Here is a 22666-nt window from a genome sequence, read left to right as displayed (position 1 = left end):
ATCTCTCTTAACAGTTTTTGTGATAGTCTATTTTGTCTGATATTAGGATGTCTACATCTGCCCATTTTTGCTTTCTGTTAGAATGGAGTATCTTTTTTTCCATCCTTTTACTGTCAGTCTTTGTGTATATTTGTTGTCGAGGTGTGTTTGTTGTAGGCAGTAAATAGATGGGTCTTTTTTTTTTTTAATATATCCAGCCAGTCTGTTACTTTGGATTTCCTTTGTATTTTTACTATGAGGTTTTCTGCTTTCACATTCTTTTGTAATGATGGCTATCTTTCTGTGTTTCTGTGTGTAATATATCTTGAAGCATCATTTGTAAGGCTGGACAATTGGTAACAAATACTTTCAATTTCTGTTTATAGAAGGTCTTTATTTCACCTTCTTCATAAATGAGACCTTTACAGGGTTTAGTTTTCTGGTTTGACAGGTTTTTTTTCTCTTAAGACTTGGACTATGTCTCTCCTTTCTCTCCTAACCTGTAGGGTTTCTGAGGAGAAATCAGCTGTGAATCTAATTGGAGATTCACTGAAAGTAATCTGTCGTTTCTCACATGCAGATTTTAGAATCTTTTCTTTAGGACTTACTGTTGAAAGTTTGACTACAGTGTGTCATGGTGAAGATCTTTTCTGGTCATGCCTATTAGGAATTCTGTGTGCTTCCTATACTTGGATGTCCCTTTGTTTCTTCAAGTTAGGGAAGTTTTCTATTATTATTTCACTGAATAGCGAGAGGGAGAGAAAATAAGGGAGGAGGTAATGAGGGAGAGATTAAGGGAGGGAGGCAAAGATTTTCTATCTATTGATTCACTCCTTAAATGCCTGCAATAGCTGGGGCTGGGTCAGGCTTAAGTCAGGAGGCTGGAACTCAATCCAGGTCTCCCACATGGGTGGCAAGGACCCAAATAATGGAATCATTACCTGTGCTTCTCAGAGTTCACAGTAGCAGGAAGCAGGAATCAGAAATGGAGTTAAGACTCAAACCCAGGCACTCTAATATGAGACACTGCGTCCCAAATGGTGTCTCAACCTGGGCTCAAGGTACACCCAGGCACTAGACTTTTGAAAGGCACTCAAGCCTATTGTGAGTGGATTAATTCCATTTCCAGGAATCAATTTTTTCTTTGCAAATTTCCTGTGACTAGTTTTTAATGTTCTGTTACTTTTCATAAAGGTAAGCTATAGTAATCTGTGATCTTTGTTACATCACCATTTAAAACAACATTTTATCATATGACTGATGATTTTCATGGATTATTTGGAAAATCACTGTGAACCCATCTATTGTCAGTGTTATTGCTGCTCTAGTTTCATTTGACCTTCATTTTGAAGAGTGAGGACTCTCCTCTTGACATTGATTGCTTTTATTCAGATTTTCTTAGCACTTACTTTAATGTTTGGTATAGCTTTTCACATCTCATATCACCACTCCCTGCAACATATGCACACATCCTACTTAGGCATCTGTACACATGTGTGTATATATGTATGTGTATGTGCATATGTATGTGTATAATATTCTCAAACAGGGGCCACACCTCACTCAAATGTTTATCCTGGCAGCTCTGTCCTTGGAGTACACTCAGGATCATTTCATTTTTGCTAAATTGCTGACAGAATCAATCAATCGAATCAATGAATCATCTTCTCTTTATCTAAATCTTTCCAACACTTTTGCTCTTTCTTTGATTAGAGTTCTTAGTCCCTACAACTGCATTGGTTTCTCTGCATTTCAGCTAAATCACTCTGAAAAGGAAGGATGTTTTCAGGAGCTTCTTTGACCTAGTTTGTTCTTTCCTCTTGCCTATTGAGACACTCATCTACTTGGTTTTCCTTCATCTGGTCATTCTATCTACTGACTGTACAAACCTGTATTTTTCTTCTTTTTTTTTTTTTATAGAAAGTGGTAGTTCTGTACTATTATTTTTTATTAAAAAGCCTGATTTTCAGGATTTCTTTATTGTGTTTAGTACTTCTCATATTCTTCTTTAAATTTTGCTTTAAATGATTTTATTTTATTTAGATTTTCAATCAACATGCAATATTGCACATTTTAAGGGGGGAATAATGGAACATTTCAACACATATACCAGCCATACCAGACAACCAGCCTTTTCACTTCCCTGTTGTTTCTTTGTATTTGGAGACCATCAACTAGTCTGTTCTAGTTCTTTATATAGGATATAATACACCATCTTGAGCCATGGTCACTCTGCTGTGCTACAAAACACCAGAACCCACTACATTCACCCTGCTGTGTTCTGCCACCTGTTGTCCTGTCTTACCTTAGCTCCCTGCCTGCTCTGTTACTGGCCTCTAGGAATCACAGTTTTAAGTTTGGAGATGTTCTGGATGTGGGGACTGTGAATGATGAATTAATTTTACTCGTTAATGGTTATAAGGGCAGCATGTTTAGGAAAGTATTCAGGTACAAGATAGAAAGTATATGGGATATATAAATGTATCTTATATAAATCAATAAGAAAAAAAGACTTTCAACCCAAAAGCAGTGACAGATGGTAAAAGAAGTGGTCTAATTTATGGAAGTAGGAGATGATTCATAAACATATAAGGAAATATTCACCTGCACTAGTAATTAGGGAAATGCAATTAATAATTGGAACATATTACCTTCCTAAATCCCAATGATTTAAGAAGTACTTAAAGGATCTGAACATAACCATGTATTCCTGGGGTGTGGAGATTTGCCAGCATCTAACAAAGTTGAAAATGTCTATATCTGGGGCCACCGTTGTGGCCTAGTGGGTTAAACTGCCTGAGATGCTGGCTTCCCATGTGAGTGTTGGTTCATGTCCCAGCTGCTCCACTTCCAATCCAGCTCCCTGCTAATGGCCTGAGAAGGCAGTGAATAAATGGCCCCAGTGGTTGGACCCCTGCCACCCTTGTGGGACATCCAGAAGGAACTCATGGATGCTGATTTTATCTTGGTCCAGCCCTGTCTATTGTGGCCATTTGGGGAGTGAACCAATGAATGGATTCTCTTTCTTTCTCTCTCTCTCTCTCTCTATCTCTCTCTCCCCTCCTTTCTCTCTGTAACTCTGCCTTTCAAATAAATTAAAAATCTTCCCAAAAAATTCTGTATCCTTTGACTCAAGAATTTCATTTCTAGTTACACTAATCTGTATATGGAAGAAATGCACATATACGTAAGAAGTGAAGTGTGAAACTGCTTATTAAGGCAGTATTTATAATGGCTAAAATGGAAAACAACAAAATTGTGCATCTGCAAAATAATACATATGTTCTGATATGCATAAAAGATAATACAATTGTAATTGCAGTTATAATAGCCATGGAGAAACCTCAAATATAAACATAAGATTGTGGGCCACAAAGTTGTAGAAAGATGAACTTCATAATTTGTGAAAGTATATAAATGAATATACATTGTGTGTCCCCATGCATACATATTATTTCTATTTCAAAATTCTATAGGAAGGTTAGATACCCAAATTAGTTTGATAGTTAGCTCTGTAGTAGCAGTGATGGACATAAATTTAGAGACAAATAATATTTTTTTGTAATTTTTCTGTAATGCATCTGAGTATGTATGTAAAAGATCAGTCAGAGTATCTTAGAAATCAAGTATTTCGCCAACTCATTTATTGGGAATGATAATGCGTTATCAGATAAATTAATTGTGGGTCATTTTTTCTTCTTCCTGAAGAATACAAGTCAACGACCAGATCGTAGAGGTGGATGGAATCAGCTTGGTGGGTGTCACCCAGAATTTTGCTGCAACAGTTCTCAGAAACACCAAGGGCAATGTGAGGTAAATACGTAGCTTCCAGGTATACAATTTGGTGTCTTTTTATCTTGGTGAATTTGAATTTCCTATAGTTTTATTGATAAGTATATATGATTCATGAAAATTTTATCTGAATACTAAATACTTAGCCTTTAGTTTTAAGTTCCTTATTTTGTAATTAGTTCATGTCATGCAATTTAAAGTTAGAAATCATAATATTCTAGAGAGACATGAAGTCAGGAGAGTGTTTTGACCTTGAGGCTACAGAACATCCTACTTGTGTCTTGTGAAGGTATACAACTCATTTCCCCATTCACACTGTAAAAATCTTGATCTAGATGTGGGACTTTTAGGCTCATTTGCTCCCTCAATTAAACTTAGGATTTTAGCTGATGGAAATTATATAACCCAGAGTTTTTAATAATTGAATATAAGAAAATACCATCTTAATTTTAACTTGTTAAAAATAATATTTGAATCTTCTGGACATAGTTTAGGTTATAGTTCTTCATTAGTTATTAATAAAAGCCAAGATCCGAAACCAAGTACTTTTTAATTAATTGCTTTAATTTGAAGATTTAAAATATATGGTTTTACATTTCTTTATCATTTGTGACATATACCACATTTTTAATAGCTATGAAAAATGGATTTTTGAACTTGGATGTTATCTGAAAAATTACTAAACTTAGTTTGAATTTTTACCTAGAACAGACTTGTGAGGGATGTGTAGAACTCTGCTTTAAAGAGCTGGGAAAAGGGAAAGCTACGCAGCCAGTGGTGATAAGAAAATTAAGAGTGAAAGTTAGATTGTCATTATTTTTTAAGTACCAGAAATTAAACTTTTAATATGTTTCCTGGAAATGTATATGAAATTGGTGCCAGCATTTGGCTATAAATTAAAATTACACAATGAAGTTCCCTGACTACCAACTATAGAAAATCATTTTCTCTCCAACTTCTTAATCTGCTTCATTTTATTAAGCTTTTAATTACTCAATTAATGAACTAGCAGTGTGATAAAAAACAATTATATGTGACTTTTAACACAATGGAGGAATCATAATGCAAGTATTTTAATATGATAGCTTCCAAAGGTATGTATGTTTGTCAGTCTTTCATTATTTATATGAAGTAGAGCACATTAGGCCACTTTGAAGAAGATAATTTAGCTCACACCAGGCCAGGTTCCTGAACGATATATAGAAGCACAGGTCTGGTTAAAAGCATTTGTAAACTGTTATTATGTCCTCTATTTTACTGACATCACTTAAAATTAAGTATTCACAATGTGTACCATGCTAATACCATATTAGTTACCCCAAGTAGTTGTTTATCTAGCACTCAGTATGCTGCAACACAGTAACAGGAGAAAGATATGCATATAGGGGATGTGGATAATTCAGGCACCACTGGGTCTCAGAGAACTCATTGGTTTCCATGTAAATGAAGCACCTTGGTACTCAGAAGCTCAAAGTGATGCCTAGGATAGGGATCTCTCATTGCAAGCTGATGGTGTGGGTGCATTCCCACTACAAGGTCACTGCATGACAAGCTGAACTGTTAAGTAACCCCTGCTCCGTCCACGTTCATTTGTTACTCAGGATTCCACTGAGAAACGGAAAGAAAGAAGAGGAGAGGGGAGGGGAGGGAAGAGAAGAAGGAAGGAAAGAGGGAGGGAGGGAGAGAGAGAGAGAGAGAGAGAGAGAGAGGAGAGGAGAGGAGAGGGAATAGAGAAAAGGAATCAATAGGAGATAGAAGGAGTGTCTGAGTCCTGAAATTGTCTCTTGCCTTATGGAAGGTGGTAAGTCCCATCATCTACTAGTGGAGCAATTTGGTCCAAGTTGGAAGGCCTGAGAACCAGGGGCAATGATGTCCAAGGGCAGGGGAAGGTGGATGTTGCAGCCAAATCAGAGAACTCAAATTCATCCTTCTCTAACTTTTTGTTCTATTTGGATCCTCAGTAGTTTAGATGATGCCCTCCTACATTGGTGAGGGTGATATTCACTCAATCTGTTGATTCAAAAACTAATCTATTCCAAAAACACACTCACAGATACACCTAGATGGATTTAGGTGTCTGCATTCAAGCTGATGCATAAAAGTGACCATCACGGTCCATCCAAATCCTGATGCAAGTAATGAAGCCAATGATTATTCCAAAATGCCTGATCCCATTTACAGGGCAGGCATGGTAAGCTGCAGATTGGAATGCCACATCTCATTGGAGGCTGGTTCAGGTCCTAGCTACTCTGCTTCCAAACTGGCTTCCCACTCTTGTACCTGGGAGGCAGCAAATGGTGACTCAATTATTTGGATTCCTGCTACCCATGTGGGAGACCTCGATGGAGTTCTTGGCACCTATTTAAATGTATTCACTGATATTTCTCTCTGGTCTTGGGACCAGGTTCCAAGGGCAGATTACTCTGATAACTGCCTTTTTCCACCAGAACTCATATTTCATAGCTTCAGTTTCTGGATCAACCACTCCTGAGCTATTCAAGGTTTTGCAAGTGATTAAATCTCCCTGAGCCTTAGTTTCTTTGTGTAAAACATTGGCACTATGATAGTACCTACAAAATAGACTTGTGATGAGTAAGTACTCAGTGAGTTAATAGATTTAAACAACTCCTTTCAGAAAGTTGGATCTCATTTAAATACCAGCTGTTGGGGGCAGGCATTGTGGCACAGATGAACAGATACTAAAAGAAATTCTCAAATTTAAACACAGAGATGAAGAGTATCAGGAGAATGTCAAAGGAGCTGGGAAAGATGTCTAAAGAGATAATAGCTACAATTTTTTCAAATTTGACGAAATTTGTGAGATTTATAAAATCACAGATCTGAGAGATCCAGTCAATCCAAAACAGCAAGAACATAATAAAAACTATGTGAAGGCCCATCATAATCAGATTGAGAAAACTGGGAAAAGCATCCTTAGGAAGAAGACATTATGTTCAGAGAACGAAGAAGATAACAGCTTATTTTTCGCAGAAAATAATGCAACAATGAAGAAAGTGAGCAGGGATTTTTCAAGTTCCAAAATAAAAGTTGGAAATTTGTATTCAGAAAATTAAGTGTGAAAAATAAAGGTAAAATGAAGACTTTGTTGTATACATAAGCAGAAATCATGTTACCAGGAAAATGACATTAAAACAAATGTTAAAGGAAGTTCTCCAGAAGTTAAATCCTATGCAGTAAAAAATCTAAGTATGCAAAAAGGAATGAGGAAAAACACAAACTGTAAGTATGTGAATCAATACCAAAGATTTCTATTAAAGTTTTCTAAAGACTATTATCTTCCTGAGCAATGACTATATTATTTGAGATTTATTGCTTTGAGAAGTAAAATTTAGAACAAGAACATAATGACTGTCATCAAGAAGGGGAAAAACATTTGTGTAAGGTGGTTATACTGTACCTGAAATGGTATTCCATTGCTTGAAGATAGGATGATACATTGAAGTGGTATGCGATAAGATGTAAAGTAACCCAGAAACAACAATGAGGGGTCATGGCCAATAGAACAACAAAAGAGATAAAAATGGAATCATAAATGTACTCAGTCAAAAAAACAAAGGACAGAAGAGGAGAGTACAAGTCCTGTCGGCTGCACTTCAGTCCAGCACCCTGCTACTGCGCCTGAGAAAGCAGCAAATGATGCCCCAACTGGGCACTGATATGGGAGACATGGAGTTACTGGATCCTGGCTGTTGTGGCCATTTGGGGAGTCAAACAGTGAATGGAATATCGCTCTGTCTCTCCCTCTCTCTTCGTTGTTCTGCCTTCCAAATAAATAGATATTTTTTTAAAAAATCAATAAAATTGTTAAGCCTGTAAATAGATTAAAGAGAGAGAGAGAAAGCACCAGTTAGAAGTCTGACTTCATTATGGGTCCTACAGGCACTGTAAACATTAGCCAGTGTTGTGAAGAATTTTATGCCAATGAATAGGACAACTTAGACTAAATGGTTAAGTTTCCTAGAAGACAATACTATGACAGGTTGCCACACTTCCTCAAAAAAAGTGTATGTACATTAGGGTGAATTTAAGGTTAAGACCTCACAAAGAAAATTCTGGGCCCAGTTTGTTTCACTGGTAAATCTTACCAATATTAAAGGAAAAAATAATACCAACTCTACTGAAACTCTCCCAGGACCTGAAAGAGGGCACACACTCAACTATGTATATGAGGCTGGTGCAGCTGACATATCCAGTTTAGAAAGAGGTATCAAAATGCAGATGGTTACATACCAATATTCCTTATGGATATAGATAAGAAACCCATGTTGGATGATAAATCACAACCAAGGGATGTTTGTTTTTCGAATGCATAGTTGATTTAATGTTTAAATATCAAACTATGGAATTTTCCATACTAGCAGAATAAAAGAGAAAAGTCATTTGCTTGTCTCAACAAATGTAGGTTAAAAAAAGAACTCTTATGAAAGGTGAAATAAAAGGCTACTTCTTCAGTATGATAAATGATCTACATAAAACTTATAGTTAGTATCATACTTAGTGACAAAAGACCAATTGTGATCACCTTCAACTCAAAAACAATGCAAATATATTTACCTTCCCTACTTCCATTCCAGAATGCACTGTGGGTCATAACGGTTCAATGATACAAGAATAGGAAATAGAGAGCTTATAGACTGAAAAGGAAGAAGTAACGCTCCTTCTTCTCAGATGGAGAAAATGCTAAGGAGTCTGTAAGAAATAATATTAAGAGAGATAGGGGACTCCTACAAGACTGCAGGAGATAAGATTGGCATACAAAAATCTACTATCAACAAAACAGAATTTAAGATTCATATTAAAATAGCATTTATGATCTCATATAAATTAAATACCTAAGGATAAATGTTAACATGTTGATGACTTCTATACTTAAAACAATGAAGGGGGCCAGTGCCGTGGCTCACTAGGCTAATCCTCCGCCTACGGCGCCGGCACCGCGGGTTCTAGTCCCGGTCGGGGCACTGGATTCTGTCCCGGTTGCTCCTCTTCCAGTCCAGCTCTCTGCTGTGGCCCAGGAAAGCAGTGGAGGATGGCCCAGGTCCTTGGGCCCTGCACCTGCATGGGAGACCAGGAGGAAGCACCTGGCTCCTGGCTTCGATTGGCGCAGTGCGCCGGGCCATGCCAGCCACTTGTGGGGTGAACCAATGGAAGGAAGACCTTTCTCTCTGTCTCTGTCTCTCTCACTGTCTAACTCTGCCTGTCAAAAACAAAAACAAAAACAAAACAAACAAACAAAAAAACAATGAAGGGGCTGGCACTGTGGCACAGTGGGTTAATGCCCTGGCCTGAAGTGCTGGCATCCCTTATGGATGCCGGTTCTAGTCCCAGCTGCTCCTCTTCCCATCCAGCTCTCTGCTATGGCCTGGGAAAGCAGTAGAAGATGGCCCAAGTCTTTGGGCGCCTGCACCTGTGTGGGAGACCTGGAAGAAGCTCCTGGCTCCTGGCTTCCGATCGGCGCAGCTCTGACCGTTGCGGCCATCTGGGGAGTGAACCAGCAGATAGAAGACCTCTCTCTCGGTCTCTACCTCTCTCTGTAGCTCTGTCTTTCAAATAAATAAAATAAATTAAAAAAAAAAAACATGAAACACTACTGAGAGGAAATAAAAACAAATTAAAGGAGTGAAGAAGAAATTGAACTTGTTCATGAATCAGAATACTCAATCTTGTTAATATTTCAGTTTTCCCAAGATTAAACATAAGCCCACTGAAATTATTTTGTAGACATTATTTTTTCAAAAATAATGAAGTTGGGTGACTTTTGCTTCTGGAAAGCTATGATAATCAATTCAGTTTTATTTGGACATGAAGAGAATAATATTGATTAATGGAATAAATTAGAGAATTAGAATATTGAGATTCAGAAATGTAAATAATTGAATTTTTGCAAAGACATCAATGGAAGTCAGTGGAAGAAATTACATCTCAAAAAATGGTGCTGAAAGTATTTGAAAGCCTCATTAAGACAAAACAAAATAAACAAAATAAACAAACAAAAACCAAAGTACCCTTGACTCTCATCTCACTCTCTATATAAAAATTAACTAAAAAGAGATCACACATCTAAGCACAGCTGCTGAAACTTCTGGAAACAGGTGAAAATCTCTGTGATCTTAGGCTGATCAACCATTTTATTTTAGGACACAAAAACAAGGAGTGTAAGAAGAAAAATGGTAAGTGCACCAAACTTTAAAACATCTGTTTTATTAAAAAGATGCCCTTTAAAATAAAACAGCAAGCATACAGGATGAATATTTGTAAGATAATTTTCTGATTAAGGACTGTTATTTAGAAGATAAGAAGGACTAATAATTAAATGAGGTTAGTATAATTGTCTTACAATAGGCTGTTGATTGAACTTTATTAAAATGTGCAAAATACTTAGACACAGTTCATAAAGAAGATAAATAGTTAAGCATATGAATGTTTCTTTTACTAATTATTAAGGGAAAATGATTTAAAACCACCATGAATTACTACTATACACCTACTAGAAAGGTTGAATTTTAAAAGAATGGTGAGACTGCATTGAGGAGTCTGTGGAAATGCTTTAGCACTCATTCATAGCTGATGGGAATGCAAAGTAGTTCTTCCACTTTGCAGAAGAATTTGGCAGGTTCTTACAAAGTTAAATATTCACTTATCATACCAGCCAGCCACTCTGCTGTTTACTCAACAGTGATAAAAAACATATCTACACAAAGACTCATATTTGTATGCTTATAGGAGCTTTAGTCCCAACAGCTAAAAACTGGAAACAACTCCTGTCTTTTAACTGATGAATGGATACACAAATTGTATTATGTCCTATGCAATGAAACATTGTCTCAGAAATACAAAGGAATGAACTACCAATGCACTCAACACTATATATGACTCTCAAACCCATTGTAATAACTAAAAGAAGCCAGACACAAAAGCCTTTGTACTGCATGACTCCATTTATATAAAATTATAGAAAATTCAAAACTACACTATGGAAAGTAGATCTGTGATTGCTCAGAACCACAGATGGAGACATGGAATTGAGGTGATGAGAATGTTACCTTATTATGATTATTGTGTTTGTTACACAGCTATGCATTGCACACATTTTTCAGAATTCACATTTGCCTGCCACTTAAAATTGGCAATTTTCATTGTATAGATAGAAGTTTGACCTCAACAAAGCTGATTTTTAAAAATGTGTGGTGGGGAAACAGGCATTTACTCCAGTGGTTAAGATACCTGCATCCCACATTGGAATTAATAACTGGATTCAATTTCTGGATCTGAGTCTTAACACCAACTTCCTGTTAATACAATACATTGGAAGGCTGCATGGGATGGCTCAAGTAGTTGGGTTACTGCTCCCCACATGGAAGACCTGGATTGAGTTTTCAGCTCCTGGTTTTGGCCTCTGTCTAGCTTCTACCATTTAGGCATTTGGGGAGTGAATCAGCAAATGAGAGCTCGCTCTCTCTCTCTCTCTCTCTCTCTCTCTCTGTATTTACCTAACTCTGTCTCTCAAATAAAATTTCTGAAAGTGTCATAATTGCTATGATTAATTTTAAAAACATCATGCTAATTATTTATTGTTGATAATGATTTGGAAGGAAGAACTTAGTCTTTTAAAAAAACAAATGTAATAAAAATGGTTTCCCTTAGCAATATGGAGGTTTAATGATGCTGTATACTTCTATTTTTAAAATATTTTCTATTATTGACTTTCTAATCAGAAAAAAATTATCTCATATAAAATTCTTTGCATCTGGGTTCTTTACCTTATATAAACATGGATTTGTAGCACAGTTTTTGAAAATTTATGCTTTCCTGAGTCTACAGCTTTATATATGACCTTATGTGTTTTGATCTTCCATTGCATGCCTGGCATAATTGATATACATTTGGTTCCATCATATATTTAGGGACCTGAAACAACTAAGTTTTATTATCTCATGATTTCTATAGCACACTTCCCAGTTAACACTTGTTAATGGGATACCTTACCATAGGGAAACTGGTTTCTCCAGAGAGTTTTCACAGAGAGTGCCTAAAATGGAATCTGCATCCTTTTATAACCTAATGTCTGAAGCCACACCCTATAAATGCTATTGTTTTTATTTGATAAAAGTGAGTGAGTACATTTGAGCCACACTCAATGGGAGAGAATTATATACTACATTACATTTCAGGAGTTCATTTGTTACTTGGGTCATGCTAGATGCTGCCTGCCACCATAGTAACCAATGGCCTATTGGATGGCTACATAAGTGGATGGATTGATGGATGGATGGATGGAAGGGAGGGAGGGAGGAAGGGAGGGAGGGAGGGAGTGAAAGAGGGAGGGAGGAGGGAAGGATGCAGAGATACATTAGTGTTATACCACAGTGTATTTTGATTAATATTAGGAGTGTGCCCAACATAAGAACAAGCCTAAAATGTTTGAGATTATTTAAAAGACTGACCAGGATTGTGATAAGTTGTAAACATTTTTCCTTCTATTTGAAAAAATTTAAAGATTCTACATCCTTTTACCTTGAAAAAATAGGAAGTTTAAAGAAGGCATGGTAGCATCCATAAGGCATTTCAAAGAGTGAACTCAGAGGAATTAGATGTTACACAACTTTTGAAGCAAGTGGTGTTTTAAGAGAGACATTTTGTTTCAGTCTGAGGACGTTTCCAGTGATTGATATGTTTGTTCTTCAGTGTCATTCACATTAAATTTTAAATACTTTCTGAAAAGTACCTGCTACTCATGATCAATAGCCATTCATTCATTGTGCTTTTATCCCTGGGATATAGAATTATTGACTTATTGATATGGAGCAATTCTGGAGGTCAAGATTTCATAGAGATCATAGTTACACACAATTGAAAATAATTAATTTGAGGATCTTAAGTATTCTTTTTGAAAGAGGTTACAATAGTGAGAAGGAAATATAAGTGAATACAAGTGAGATTTTCCAATAGAGGTGAGCATGTTTTGATTTGAATACATACCTGGGCATATAATTCTATGTATGAGGACTTTTTTCCTTTTATTTTTACTTTAGATCATTGGTGTATCTTAGATTTCATTTGAAATGTAGTAAATGGTGAAATGTTTTCCCTTAGTTTATATCATTTTATAATGTTTCTGTTGCCACCATAGCACAAGAGACCACCAATAGTTTCCCCATTTTATCAGAGCCTTTGGTTTTGTGATCGTATATACCTGAGTGTGATAAGTAATTGAGGGCAGTAGGAAGTTTCCATGTTTATGGGAATCAGCCATCATTGTGGACTTTGTATTTACTCCCAAGGCTACCTCCTTCCCTCAAACAGGAGGAGAAGCCAGTGTGGACTTGATAGAACTTTTCAATATTATCTATATAAAAATGGACAACAACTCTTGATGTTAGAAAATTATTAAAATCAGCAGGGATTTTAAAAAAATAATTAAAGCCAGCAATTTATTAACAGAACATTTTCTAGTGTCACTATAAACAAATTAGCATGTTACAGATTACTTTTTAAATATTCAAATGCATGAATATTTATACTGAATTTTCAAAGCTGACTATTTATAAGAGAGGTGTTATTCCTGGAAAGGATGTAACACTTTTAGACAGGTTTTTTAAAAAATAATTGAGCTATTTTTTGACATTGAAATATAGTATAGAAAAAAATTTATAATTGGCATTGGCTTAGATACAAGATTCATTTCAAAGAATTAATGCATACAATTAAGTTAAAATATATCAAATCTAGCTTTCTTTTTTTAAGATTTTATTTAAGGTGTACTCAGATCTAGCTTTCAAGAGTGAACAATTTTATAGATGAATTTAAAATTTTTAATGTTGGATATATAGGGTTTTATGTTAATTGAGCTCTCAGTAAAGAAAGGCAAAGTATGTAAAAATGTGCAATTACAAATAAGGGCCAAAAGTGTAGTTCTCTAAGACTTTCACTGTTATCAGCAAACCCTAGTGAAAGCATCTAGAGATACATTTACCACCACTTGCTTATAGAACAAGTTACATGTTTAAAAAGCTATCAGGTTTAGAGAAAAGCCATTTAATGTGATGGAACAGAAGAAATGAGACTGCACAAATCTTTCAAAGCACTATTTTCTTGTGACCCATGGCTCACAAATATATCACAAAGGAATATTCAAGTATAAGTTCTTTCCTTTTTTTCTTTTTTTTATTTATTTGTCAGAGATGTAGATAGTGAGATATAGATATATACTGTATCTATATATAGATGTAGTAGAGATATAGATAGTGAGAGAGAGAGACACAGAGAGAAAGGTCTTCCTTCCATTGGTTCACTCTCCAAATGCCGCTAAGGCCGGCACTGGGCCAATCCGAAGTCAGGAGCCAGGAGCTTCTTCTGGGTCTCCCATGTGGGTGCAGGAGCCCAAGCACCTGGGCCGTCCTCCACTGCCCTTCCGGGCCACAGCAGAGAGCTGGACTGGAAGAGGAGCAACCGAGACAGAATCAGGTGCCCATATGGGATGCCGGCGCCGCAGGCGGAGGTTTAACCATTAAGTGAGCCATGGCGCCGGCCCCCAAGTATAAGTTCTTTTCATCTATTTATGTTTTTAAAAGATATATCCTTCAGGTTTTAGATATGCATACAATAAATATTTGTTTAAAGAGTATTTGAATGGAAGACTTTGTCACATTAGTACTAATAATTATATCCTAGTATAGCATTTCCTTTTTACACTAGCTTGCAATTAAGTAAGTATGTTTTGCTCTGGACTTGCCTTTAACCATCAGCTAATACCAATAGATATTTCCCTTTGCCCCATTACTTCGTGGGTCTTCTCTCATGCCTTTTTCTCAAGAGAAGAGAGAATTAATGCAGCACCTCTTGTTATTTTAGCTTTTTATCTTAAAAACAAAAATATTACTTCTGTTTCCTTTTCTTTTATCTCCAGGGTGATAGTAACTTAGCAAAAACATCAGCATTCTTCTATTTATTTAACCTTCTGAGTTACCATATACTTCAAAATCTCTGCTGGAAGACATTATTAGAAACATGATTAACTTAAAAAATTGAGTTTGCTTTCATTTTATAAGACATCAAAAATGTATAAAGTACTGTACAATGGATTACATTTAAGACTTGTTCCAAAGCATTAATTTTTTATGCTCTATTATTTTCCCCTTTATTTTCATCTATGAGCAGTGTCCCAAAAAGTCAGTTTAAAATACACCCAGGCATACCATTTGAAGTACATAGGTGATTCTACTATAAAATATAAATATATCGTGTGTGTGTGTGTGTGTGTGTGTGTTGAAAGGTGAATTGACGGGGGACACACACACAGGAGGGAGAGAGAGAATGAATCTTCCATCCACTGGTTCAACCCTCCAAATGGCTGCCAAGCAGCCAGGAGCCTGGAATTCCATCTGCCTCTCCCAAGTGAAAGGCAGGAACCCAGCTACTTGGGCCATCATCTGCCGCTTCTCGGACACCTCCCCAGAAGCTGCATCCGAAATGGAGCAGCCAGGACTGGAGCTGGCCCTCCACCATCCCCAGGGCTGCCTGAGTCACAAGCACTTTTGACTTTGCAGCGTGGACCCTGCTGAGGTCTCAGGGTTAGATGTTTTTGTTCGTGCTCCTTTTCACTGGGAAGTCTTAACTGTAAGTCTTCTGTAACCTTTCTACAGGTTTGTTATTGGGCGGGAAAAACCAGGACAAGTGAGTGAGGTTGCCCAGTTGATCAGCCAGACGCTGGAGCAGGAGAGGCGCCAGAGGGAGCTGCTGGAGCAGCACTATGCCCAGTATGACGCTGACGACGACGAGGTAGGGAGCGCCTGCGAGCATTCCGGTCCTGGTCGTGCCCACTCGTGGCCTGCCCCCTGCCCTGCTCTCTCCACCACGTAACAGGGTGACAGGTTCTTTGCAGTTCCTTAAGGATTCTATATCTACAGTGAACTTGAGTTGAACCTCATGGAAAAGAAATACTACGTGCGTCTGATAATAACTTAAGAATCGAGTCCCGGTGTCCTGTGGACAGTTGGAAACCAATCAGCCTCCTCTTTGACCATGCTTTCAGTAAAAAATTAAAAAAAAAAAAAAAGCAATGGGCAAAAACACCAGAACATGAATAATGGTTATCTTTCCTGTTGGAATAAGGTGATTTTCTCACTCTGCTTTATGTTTTCTCAATTTTTTCCAAATGTTGTACAAGAGCATGTAATTAAAAAAAAAAAATCAGTAAACATTTTAAGTGAAAAAACACCCCCGCATGCAACATCCACAGAAAGGGACTAAAGATTGCTGAGTGTTTCCAGAGTTTTTTCCCCCAGGAAGAGAAAGTCCTTTGGATCTGTTCACTATGATTTGTGCTAACATAATGCAGAACAAAGCTTTTCCACTAGCACATGTTCTATAGAGTGGATACATATTGGAATAATTTTACATCCTGCTCTCTGTAGAAGATCAAGTAAATGAATAGAAGCTAACCCCCAAGTGAAAACGGTTCTCTGGACCCCTTGTGTGTTGTAATGTAATACAGATGCTGGTCTATTTCTAATGTCAATGCCAAATGTACATTGATATCACGGGACAACACACTTTATTATAAACACATTTAAACATGCACATGTTTCATATTGGCATGTCAAAAGACCCATCAACAATTTAGTTGTACTATTTCATATACCATAAACTAGTAAATATTTAGATAAAACAAATATTTTTCTCTATACCGGCTGATATAAGCCCGTGAAACTTCATCTGTTCAACTTCTACTCATCTGAATATATTATTTTTCCAGAACTTTTTTTTTTTGGCTTTCAGCCATGACATAGAGAAGATTAATAAATGGCATTCAAATATTTTCATGTATTTTTAGCCTGGAGTATTTTTAACCCAAATATCTATAAAGTTTTTATGTGTTTGCATTGTAGTGAGAATGTATTCTCTATTTATTAAAGTAGAAAATTAAAAGTGATGTATCAGCTTTCAACCAAAAACATTAGAAAGCTTTTAAATGAATGAATTAGTCTCGAAGAATTCTTTTTACTTGACTTGGTTTTTTACTTGCATAGTCCATCTGAAATGGCAAGTATTTTCTCATTATACTAAGATGACATTACTTATGAAAATCTGTTATCTTTGATTTTGAAACTAAAATACAGCTTCTTCAAATATTTGAACTTGTTTCCTACCTAGTTTTCAATATCTGTGTTAGTCTTTTGTGCTTTATCAGAGGTGCTGATTTGCTTTGGCTGCAAGCCTGTTTTAGGATCGTAGTCATTCTGTGCAGGTTTGGTTTTTACCCCTTCACCCTGCTGGAAAGAGTTTGGCTCTGAGGTTACAGGACAGCAGTGACATTGGGGGTGGAAGGAAAGGAGGCCAAGCTTTGTGGTCTCTGTGCCTTGGTGTCATTGCTGTTCAAGTACAGGGGCTGGCCGACCTCTGAATCCCTCCTAGCCTCCAGCATTCCATGACCATGAAACAAGAGGGGGAAATAAAGACAAGGAGATCTTGAAGGCTCCCCAAGTGAAGCGTTTCTGCCATATATCACAAACTCCCTCCAGTTGTTTTGAGGAATTGATTGTCTTCATCCCCGAAAGTTTTCGCTTCAAGCAGCCAGCGCTTTGTACAAAATACACACGTGCACACACACGTGCGTGCACGCACACATACACATGCTTTTCTTGTACTTTTATAATGTGGTAAATGAAAAAAGAATACTGGTTACTCAGTGTTTATACTTGGAAATTTATCGAATACCAAGTGAGAGAGTGCTTTGACAGGGGAAGGGGAGTGCCTATTTTGGTCATGAAAGTAGAGTTCATTGTCATCTGAGCAGGTATTGTGAAAGGTGAAGAGAATAAATTCTCACTGACAGGCGCTTCCCAAGGTGCCTTTCTTCCATGACCTCATTTATCATTTAATCTTTAAAGCAAACAGAAGACTCTCTCTCTCTCTCTCTCTCTCTCTCTCTTTTTTTTCCTTCTAGAAATTCAGCAGCTGAGTTTTTTTTTTTTTTTTTTTCCTAGTGATCAAGCAGGGGGTTGAGATGACAAAATTAGGATTGGAACAGAGTCTCCGTGCTCCAGAGCCCGGCCTCTGCAGCCCCTGTGCTGGTTCTGGATGGAGGGCTCAGGCTGCATTCAGGCACATGCAGAATCAGGATGCTTGTGTAGGTGACTTCTCACAATACCTGGAGTCTGTGACTCCTTCTTCCATATTTCTAATCTCTGTGCTTCTAGCATTGAGGAAATGAAATACTTGGATATTTACTATAGGCAGTATTCTGTATCATCTTCATGTGAAAGACAATTGAGCACAGAAATATTTTACAAAAGAGAGTTTAGCTTTGAGTTAAACAACTTTTTCCTCAGCGAGTTGTGGAAGTTGAACTCAGATTTGTACTACTGTGTAGCTCTAAGTAACCCTCACTGGAGACTTCAGGGAGTGTTTTCTTCTCCTCTCTCTCTCTCTCTCTCTCTCTCTCTCTCTTCTCTCTCTCTCTCTCTCTCTCTCTCTCTTCTTCTCGCCCTCTCCTCCCTGACTTGTATATTTTGCCTGTCTCTTGTGTCATGCACTGCTTCTCTAAAACATGCCCAGGGAAAAGCAGCTACTACTTTTTTGTTCATAGAGACAAGAGCTGTACAATGAAAATTCATTCCAGTGAATTAGTATTATCAGATTATCACCTGATTCACATAATTCTTATTTTTAAACTAATGCTAAGAAATATTATTAAATTGATTGATTGGACTGTTATCTCCCTATTTTCTGTTTACTTTTTTTCTCTCTGTTAATGAAAAGTAAAATGTCCAAGAGGCAGAGAGGAAATGAGAAGCACCAGTATTGGATATTCAGTGGATAAATGGTCTTTGAATAATTGAGTTAATTTCTTATGTAACTCAACAGTTTATTGACTTGCCTTTGGTACAACAGGCATGGCATGTGAGTAGTCAATCTCTTGGCTTTTCACTCTGCTTTAAGTTACGGAATGCTTAACTTACAGAATCATGATTTCGAAATCAGAATCCTTTTTTGTTTTATTTTGTTTTTGATGCCATCCTCTGTGACATTCCTTGGACCAGCCAGGAAAATGTCTAGTTAGATGCAGAGCAACCAAGTTCTTCCCACTGACCTGCAGAGCCAGCCGTTCCGCCAGCACTGTCTGCTGAAGGGCTGCTAGCTTCTGTTTCTGATCCAATCACTCACGGTGGACTCTACCGTGGAGCTTGTTGCTTGGGCAGAAGAGAGTTGTTGCTAGAATTGGTTGTATGGCCTGCAGTGCAGCGTGCAAACTACATGCCGAAGTGCTGAACACAGAGCGGCTTTTCATCCGAGCCACGTTTAGGAATTACATTTGATCGTGTGCTGCTTATTCTTAGATACGTTTTAATGATCCAAGAAATTTTAAGTCATACTCTAGTATAATTTGAAATACATAGGTAACCTTTGAGTCTTTTTTAAATGTCTGTTTTTTCTGGTTTTTTTTTTTTCGTCTTCCAAATATTGAAACTGGAAGAGTTTAAAATAGGCAAATAGCCAATTTCATTTTAATTTGCATTTCTGTTTCTGTTCATTCTCTTTTAAACATTCTAGTTTTAATATGAAGTTAAAATGGCTCTGCTAAACAGCTGAAGAGTAAAAGGGAGAGTTCTGCTCAGAACAGAAAATGTGAACAACTGGAAAAAAAAATGTAATGTGCATTTAAGTCTATCTATGGTTAGTGGTTGCATTTCTGGATTTAATAGAATTTTCGTTCATCTGTTTTTCTTGTTCTTTTCTCTTTCTCTCTCTCTTTTCTTTAACAATCTGAAAGGTAACCATGGAGGACTTCAGTAAACCCCTCAGGCAGTCAGCCCTGTCCCATGAAATTCTGGGGGTACTGTAAATTTTTCAACTGGAATTCAACTTTTAATGACATCTAGTCTGTAACACTTCACAGCTGTCAGTGCTGAGCCTTGTAGTAGTAAGGCAACGTGGTTTTTCTATTTATTTTGTGTAGACTCTTTGTGTGAGAATCTTCTCTGTTAAAGGGCATCCTGCAATTTGGAGCCCCGTGAGCTCAGTCTGCAAATACAATGTAAACCAGTACCACCCCTGTTTTTTTAAATTAGAAAACAGAAATGTTATGTTGTATTATAGACATGTTAAAGTTATATGATTATTTGCTTTCCTTAAATATCCTTTTAAAGCATAATTACATTACAAAGTCTTAGAATACAGGTGACATTTCTGTCTTTTGGGGGCATAGTTCATCATTACTCTGGAAACGCAAGCCATTTACTCTTTCTTTTATAACGTGTTTTCATTACTAGAGGATATAGAGTTTACAAAATGTATATTTGGTATGGAAAATATCGAAGGGAAAGCACTGAATTTGACTCACACCATTTGCCATTCCTAGTTGGAAACAGTTTGTGTTATATGAACAAGAGGTTGCCATTATTATGGATGGCCTTTTAATGATATGAATTTAATCCCAAGAATAGATTTTATATTTTGTGTGGAATAGTGAGAAACTGAGAGCGGGGGCACTTTTACCAAGGTGCAGCCATAATCTCTTAGTACTTGACAGTCTGTGTCACAGTTAGCCCCAGAAAGAACTTCATAACTTTTTTGTCCTCATCTTTAGGCTCTTCTGTTTTAGGGAATACAGGCCTTCTTTAATTTTTTTTTTTTTTTGTCAACATTTTAGAACACTGTGGCTGAATTACAAGGAGTGTCTGGCAACTTCAATAACAATAACAACTATTTTGTTAAGGTTTGTTTTTTCATAGAAAGCAATGCTTCTCTGTACCTTCCTGATTCCTATGGGAAATTAAATAATCCGTGTGTCTTGTTAACTACCTGTATGTTCTGAAGCACTTCTCTGGAACACATATTTTGTGTTGAATAATAATTTCAAAATAATGATTTGAAAAAATAACATTTAATTCTGAAGCACAGCACATGTTTTAGGCATGGCTTCTGCAATTTGGACTCACTTCCTAATATTTGTCCTTGGATATTTTTAACTCTAACACTTTCAAAATTTTGTGATTCAAATTAAAGAGGGGAAAAAGATATCTAATATCAGGGCCATATAATGTTTAGGCAATGCAGTACACATAAAGCTTTTATTATTTTAAAATTTAGTATCTTGTTTTTAAAAACATTTTTTTTGCTATAAATTTCTTAGTTTTTCCAAACACTAAATGCGTATATCTTTGACTAAAACAGTATTTATGTGCATGATCTATGTGGTGGGCATATCAAAATATCTAAAACAGTATTATGTTTCCAGTAATAAAATAATCCTTGTTACCATTAGTTGTCAGGAATAGAAATAGTGTGTTTAGAATGGAGATCAGGTGTGTGTAAAAGGTAGCCTGGCTTATGGTAACACAAGGAACCTGAAGATTAAAAGAAGTATTAGAATCTTTAACAGCTTGTTTACAGACCAATTTGGTTAGAAACTGCAAATCATTACATTTCATTCCATCATTTCATTTGTAATCCCCACTGAAACCTAGAATCATAAGGTCATTGGAAATCGTTGAGTTTAAGATCTAAGCTTGATCTATCCTGAGCAATGTACCCATACCTGCTTATACACATGCTGTCCCCATGAGGTAGCTAACCTTTAGTCCTTGAAAAAAAAAGCCTCTCTATGAATATTCTTTATATAGAGACATGCTACTGTTTGTTAATATTTATTTTTATTTTCATATATGGGGGGGCAGGGGGAGAGAGAGAGAAACTACCCCTTCCTCTGGTTCACTACCCAAATGCCCTCAGCATCCAGGATTGGGCCACTTTAAATCCAGGAGCCCAGAACTCCATCTAGGTCTCCTGTGTGGGTGGCAGGGGCACAGACACTTGGGCCATCATCCACTGCCTCCCAGTATGCAGTGGCAGGGAGCTGGATCAGAAGTGGAGTAGCCAGGACACAAACTGCTGCCAGTAGGGGACGCTGGCATCGTAGGTGGTGACTTAACCTGCTAGGCCACAATGCTGGCCCCAAGTGTCATCTTTCTATAGATAAATTTCTTCTATATTTATTACAATACAAGTGACTTGAATACCTTTTCTTGTTAATTTTTTCTAGCTGCCACATTGTAATATTATCTACACCTGATCTAGATAAGGCATGCCAAACATCCTTTATCAGATCGATTCTTCTATGCTGTTAAATTCCTCTGGAAGAATAAACTCCTTAGAAAATATGCTAGAACAATTCTCTCTTATCAACAATAAACCATAGACTTTGCTGTATGCAGGAGATATTGCAGAAGCAAACACAGATACAAGTATTTTCTGAACTTTAAAAACATTTCTATTTTGTAACCTGAATATAATTCTTTACCAGAAAGCTCTAAAATGCTAAAAAAGACATCATGAAAGAGGAACCTAGCCGGCGCCGTGGCTCAATAGGCTAATCCTCCACCTTGCGGCGCCGGCACACCGGGTTCTAGTCCCGGTTGGGGCGCCGGATTCTGTCCCGGTTGCCCCTCTTCCAGGCCAGCTCTCTGCTATGGCCAGGGAGTGCAGTGGAGGATGGCCCAGGTGCTTGGGCCCTGCACCCCATGGGAGACCAGGAAAAGCACCTGGCTCCTGGCTCCTGCCAGGATCAGCGCGGTGCGCCGGCTGCAGCGGCGGCCATTGGAGGGTGAACCAACGGCAAAGGAAGACCTTTCTCTCTGTCTCTCTCTCTCACTGTCCACTCTGCCTGTCAAAAAAAAAAAAAAAAAAAAAAAAAGAAAGAGGAACCTTACTAGCCTGGGAAACAGACGTACTTTGCCATGACATGTGCATACTCTGGTTTCCCCATGAATATTCTGGTCCCTTCTTTCCCTTGAAGGTCTTCCACTACAGCAACTCTTTGTTGCCCTGTGTGCCAACTTATTCCAGTTCACCTGTGTGTATTTCATCTCCTACA

At 37.3% G+C, this 22666-nt stretch overlaps 1 protein-coding gene across 18 annotated transcripts in view; it reads left to right on the top strand.

Annotated features, from left to right (window-relative positions):
- Positions 1-22666, top strand: part of PPP1R9A (protein phosphatase 1 regulatory subunit 9A) — a 320664-nt gene that overhangs the window by 209453 nt on the left and 88545 nt on the right. For 11 of the 18 annotated variants that reach the window (XR_007922245.2, XM_051852968.2, XM_051852978.2 and 8 more), the window contains exons 5-7: positions 3688-3792; positions 15435-15570; positions 20444-20509. Coding sequence is in view for 17 of the 18 variants with exons in the window: in XM_051852968.2 (XP_051708928.1) it covers positions 3688-3792; positions 15435-15570; positions 20444-20509 (307 nt within the window). In the remaining variant the exon portion in view is untranslated. The remainder of the gene's footprint in view (positions 1-3687; positions 3793-15434; positions 15571-20443; positions 20510-22666) is intronic. The other 7 variants (XM_070059813.1, XM_051852981.2, XM_051852979.2 and 4 more) reach the window with 1 other exon arrangement.

This window comes from Oryctolagus cuniculus, chromosome 16, assembly GCF_964237555.1.
Source record: "Oryctolagus cuniculus chromosome 16, mOryCun1.1, whole genome shotgun sequence".
Taxonomy (NCBI): domain Eukaryota; kingdom Metazoa; phylum Chordata; class Mammalia; order Lagomorpha; family Leporidae; genus Oryctolagus; species Oryctolagus cuniculus.
The sequence above is the reverse complement of the archived record's forward strand: the minus strand, read 5'-3'. Positions and strand labels throughout refer to the sequence as shown.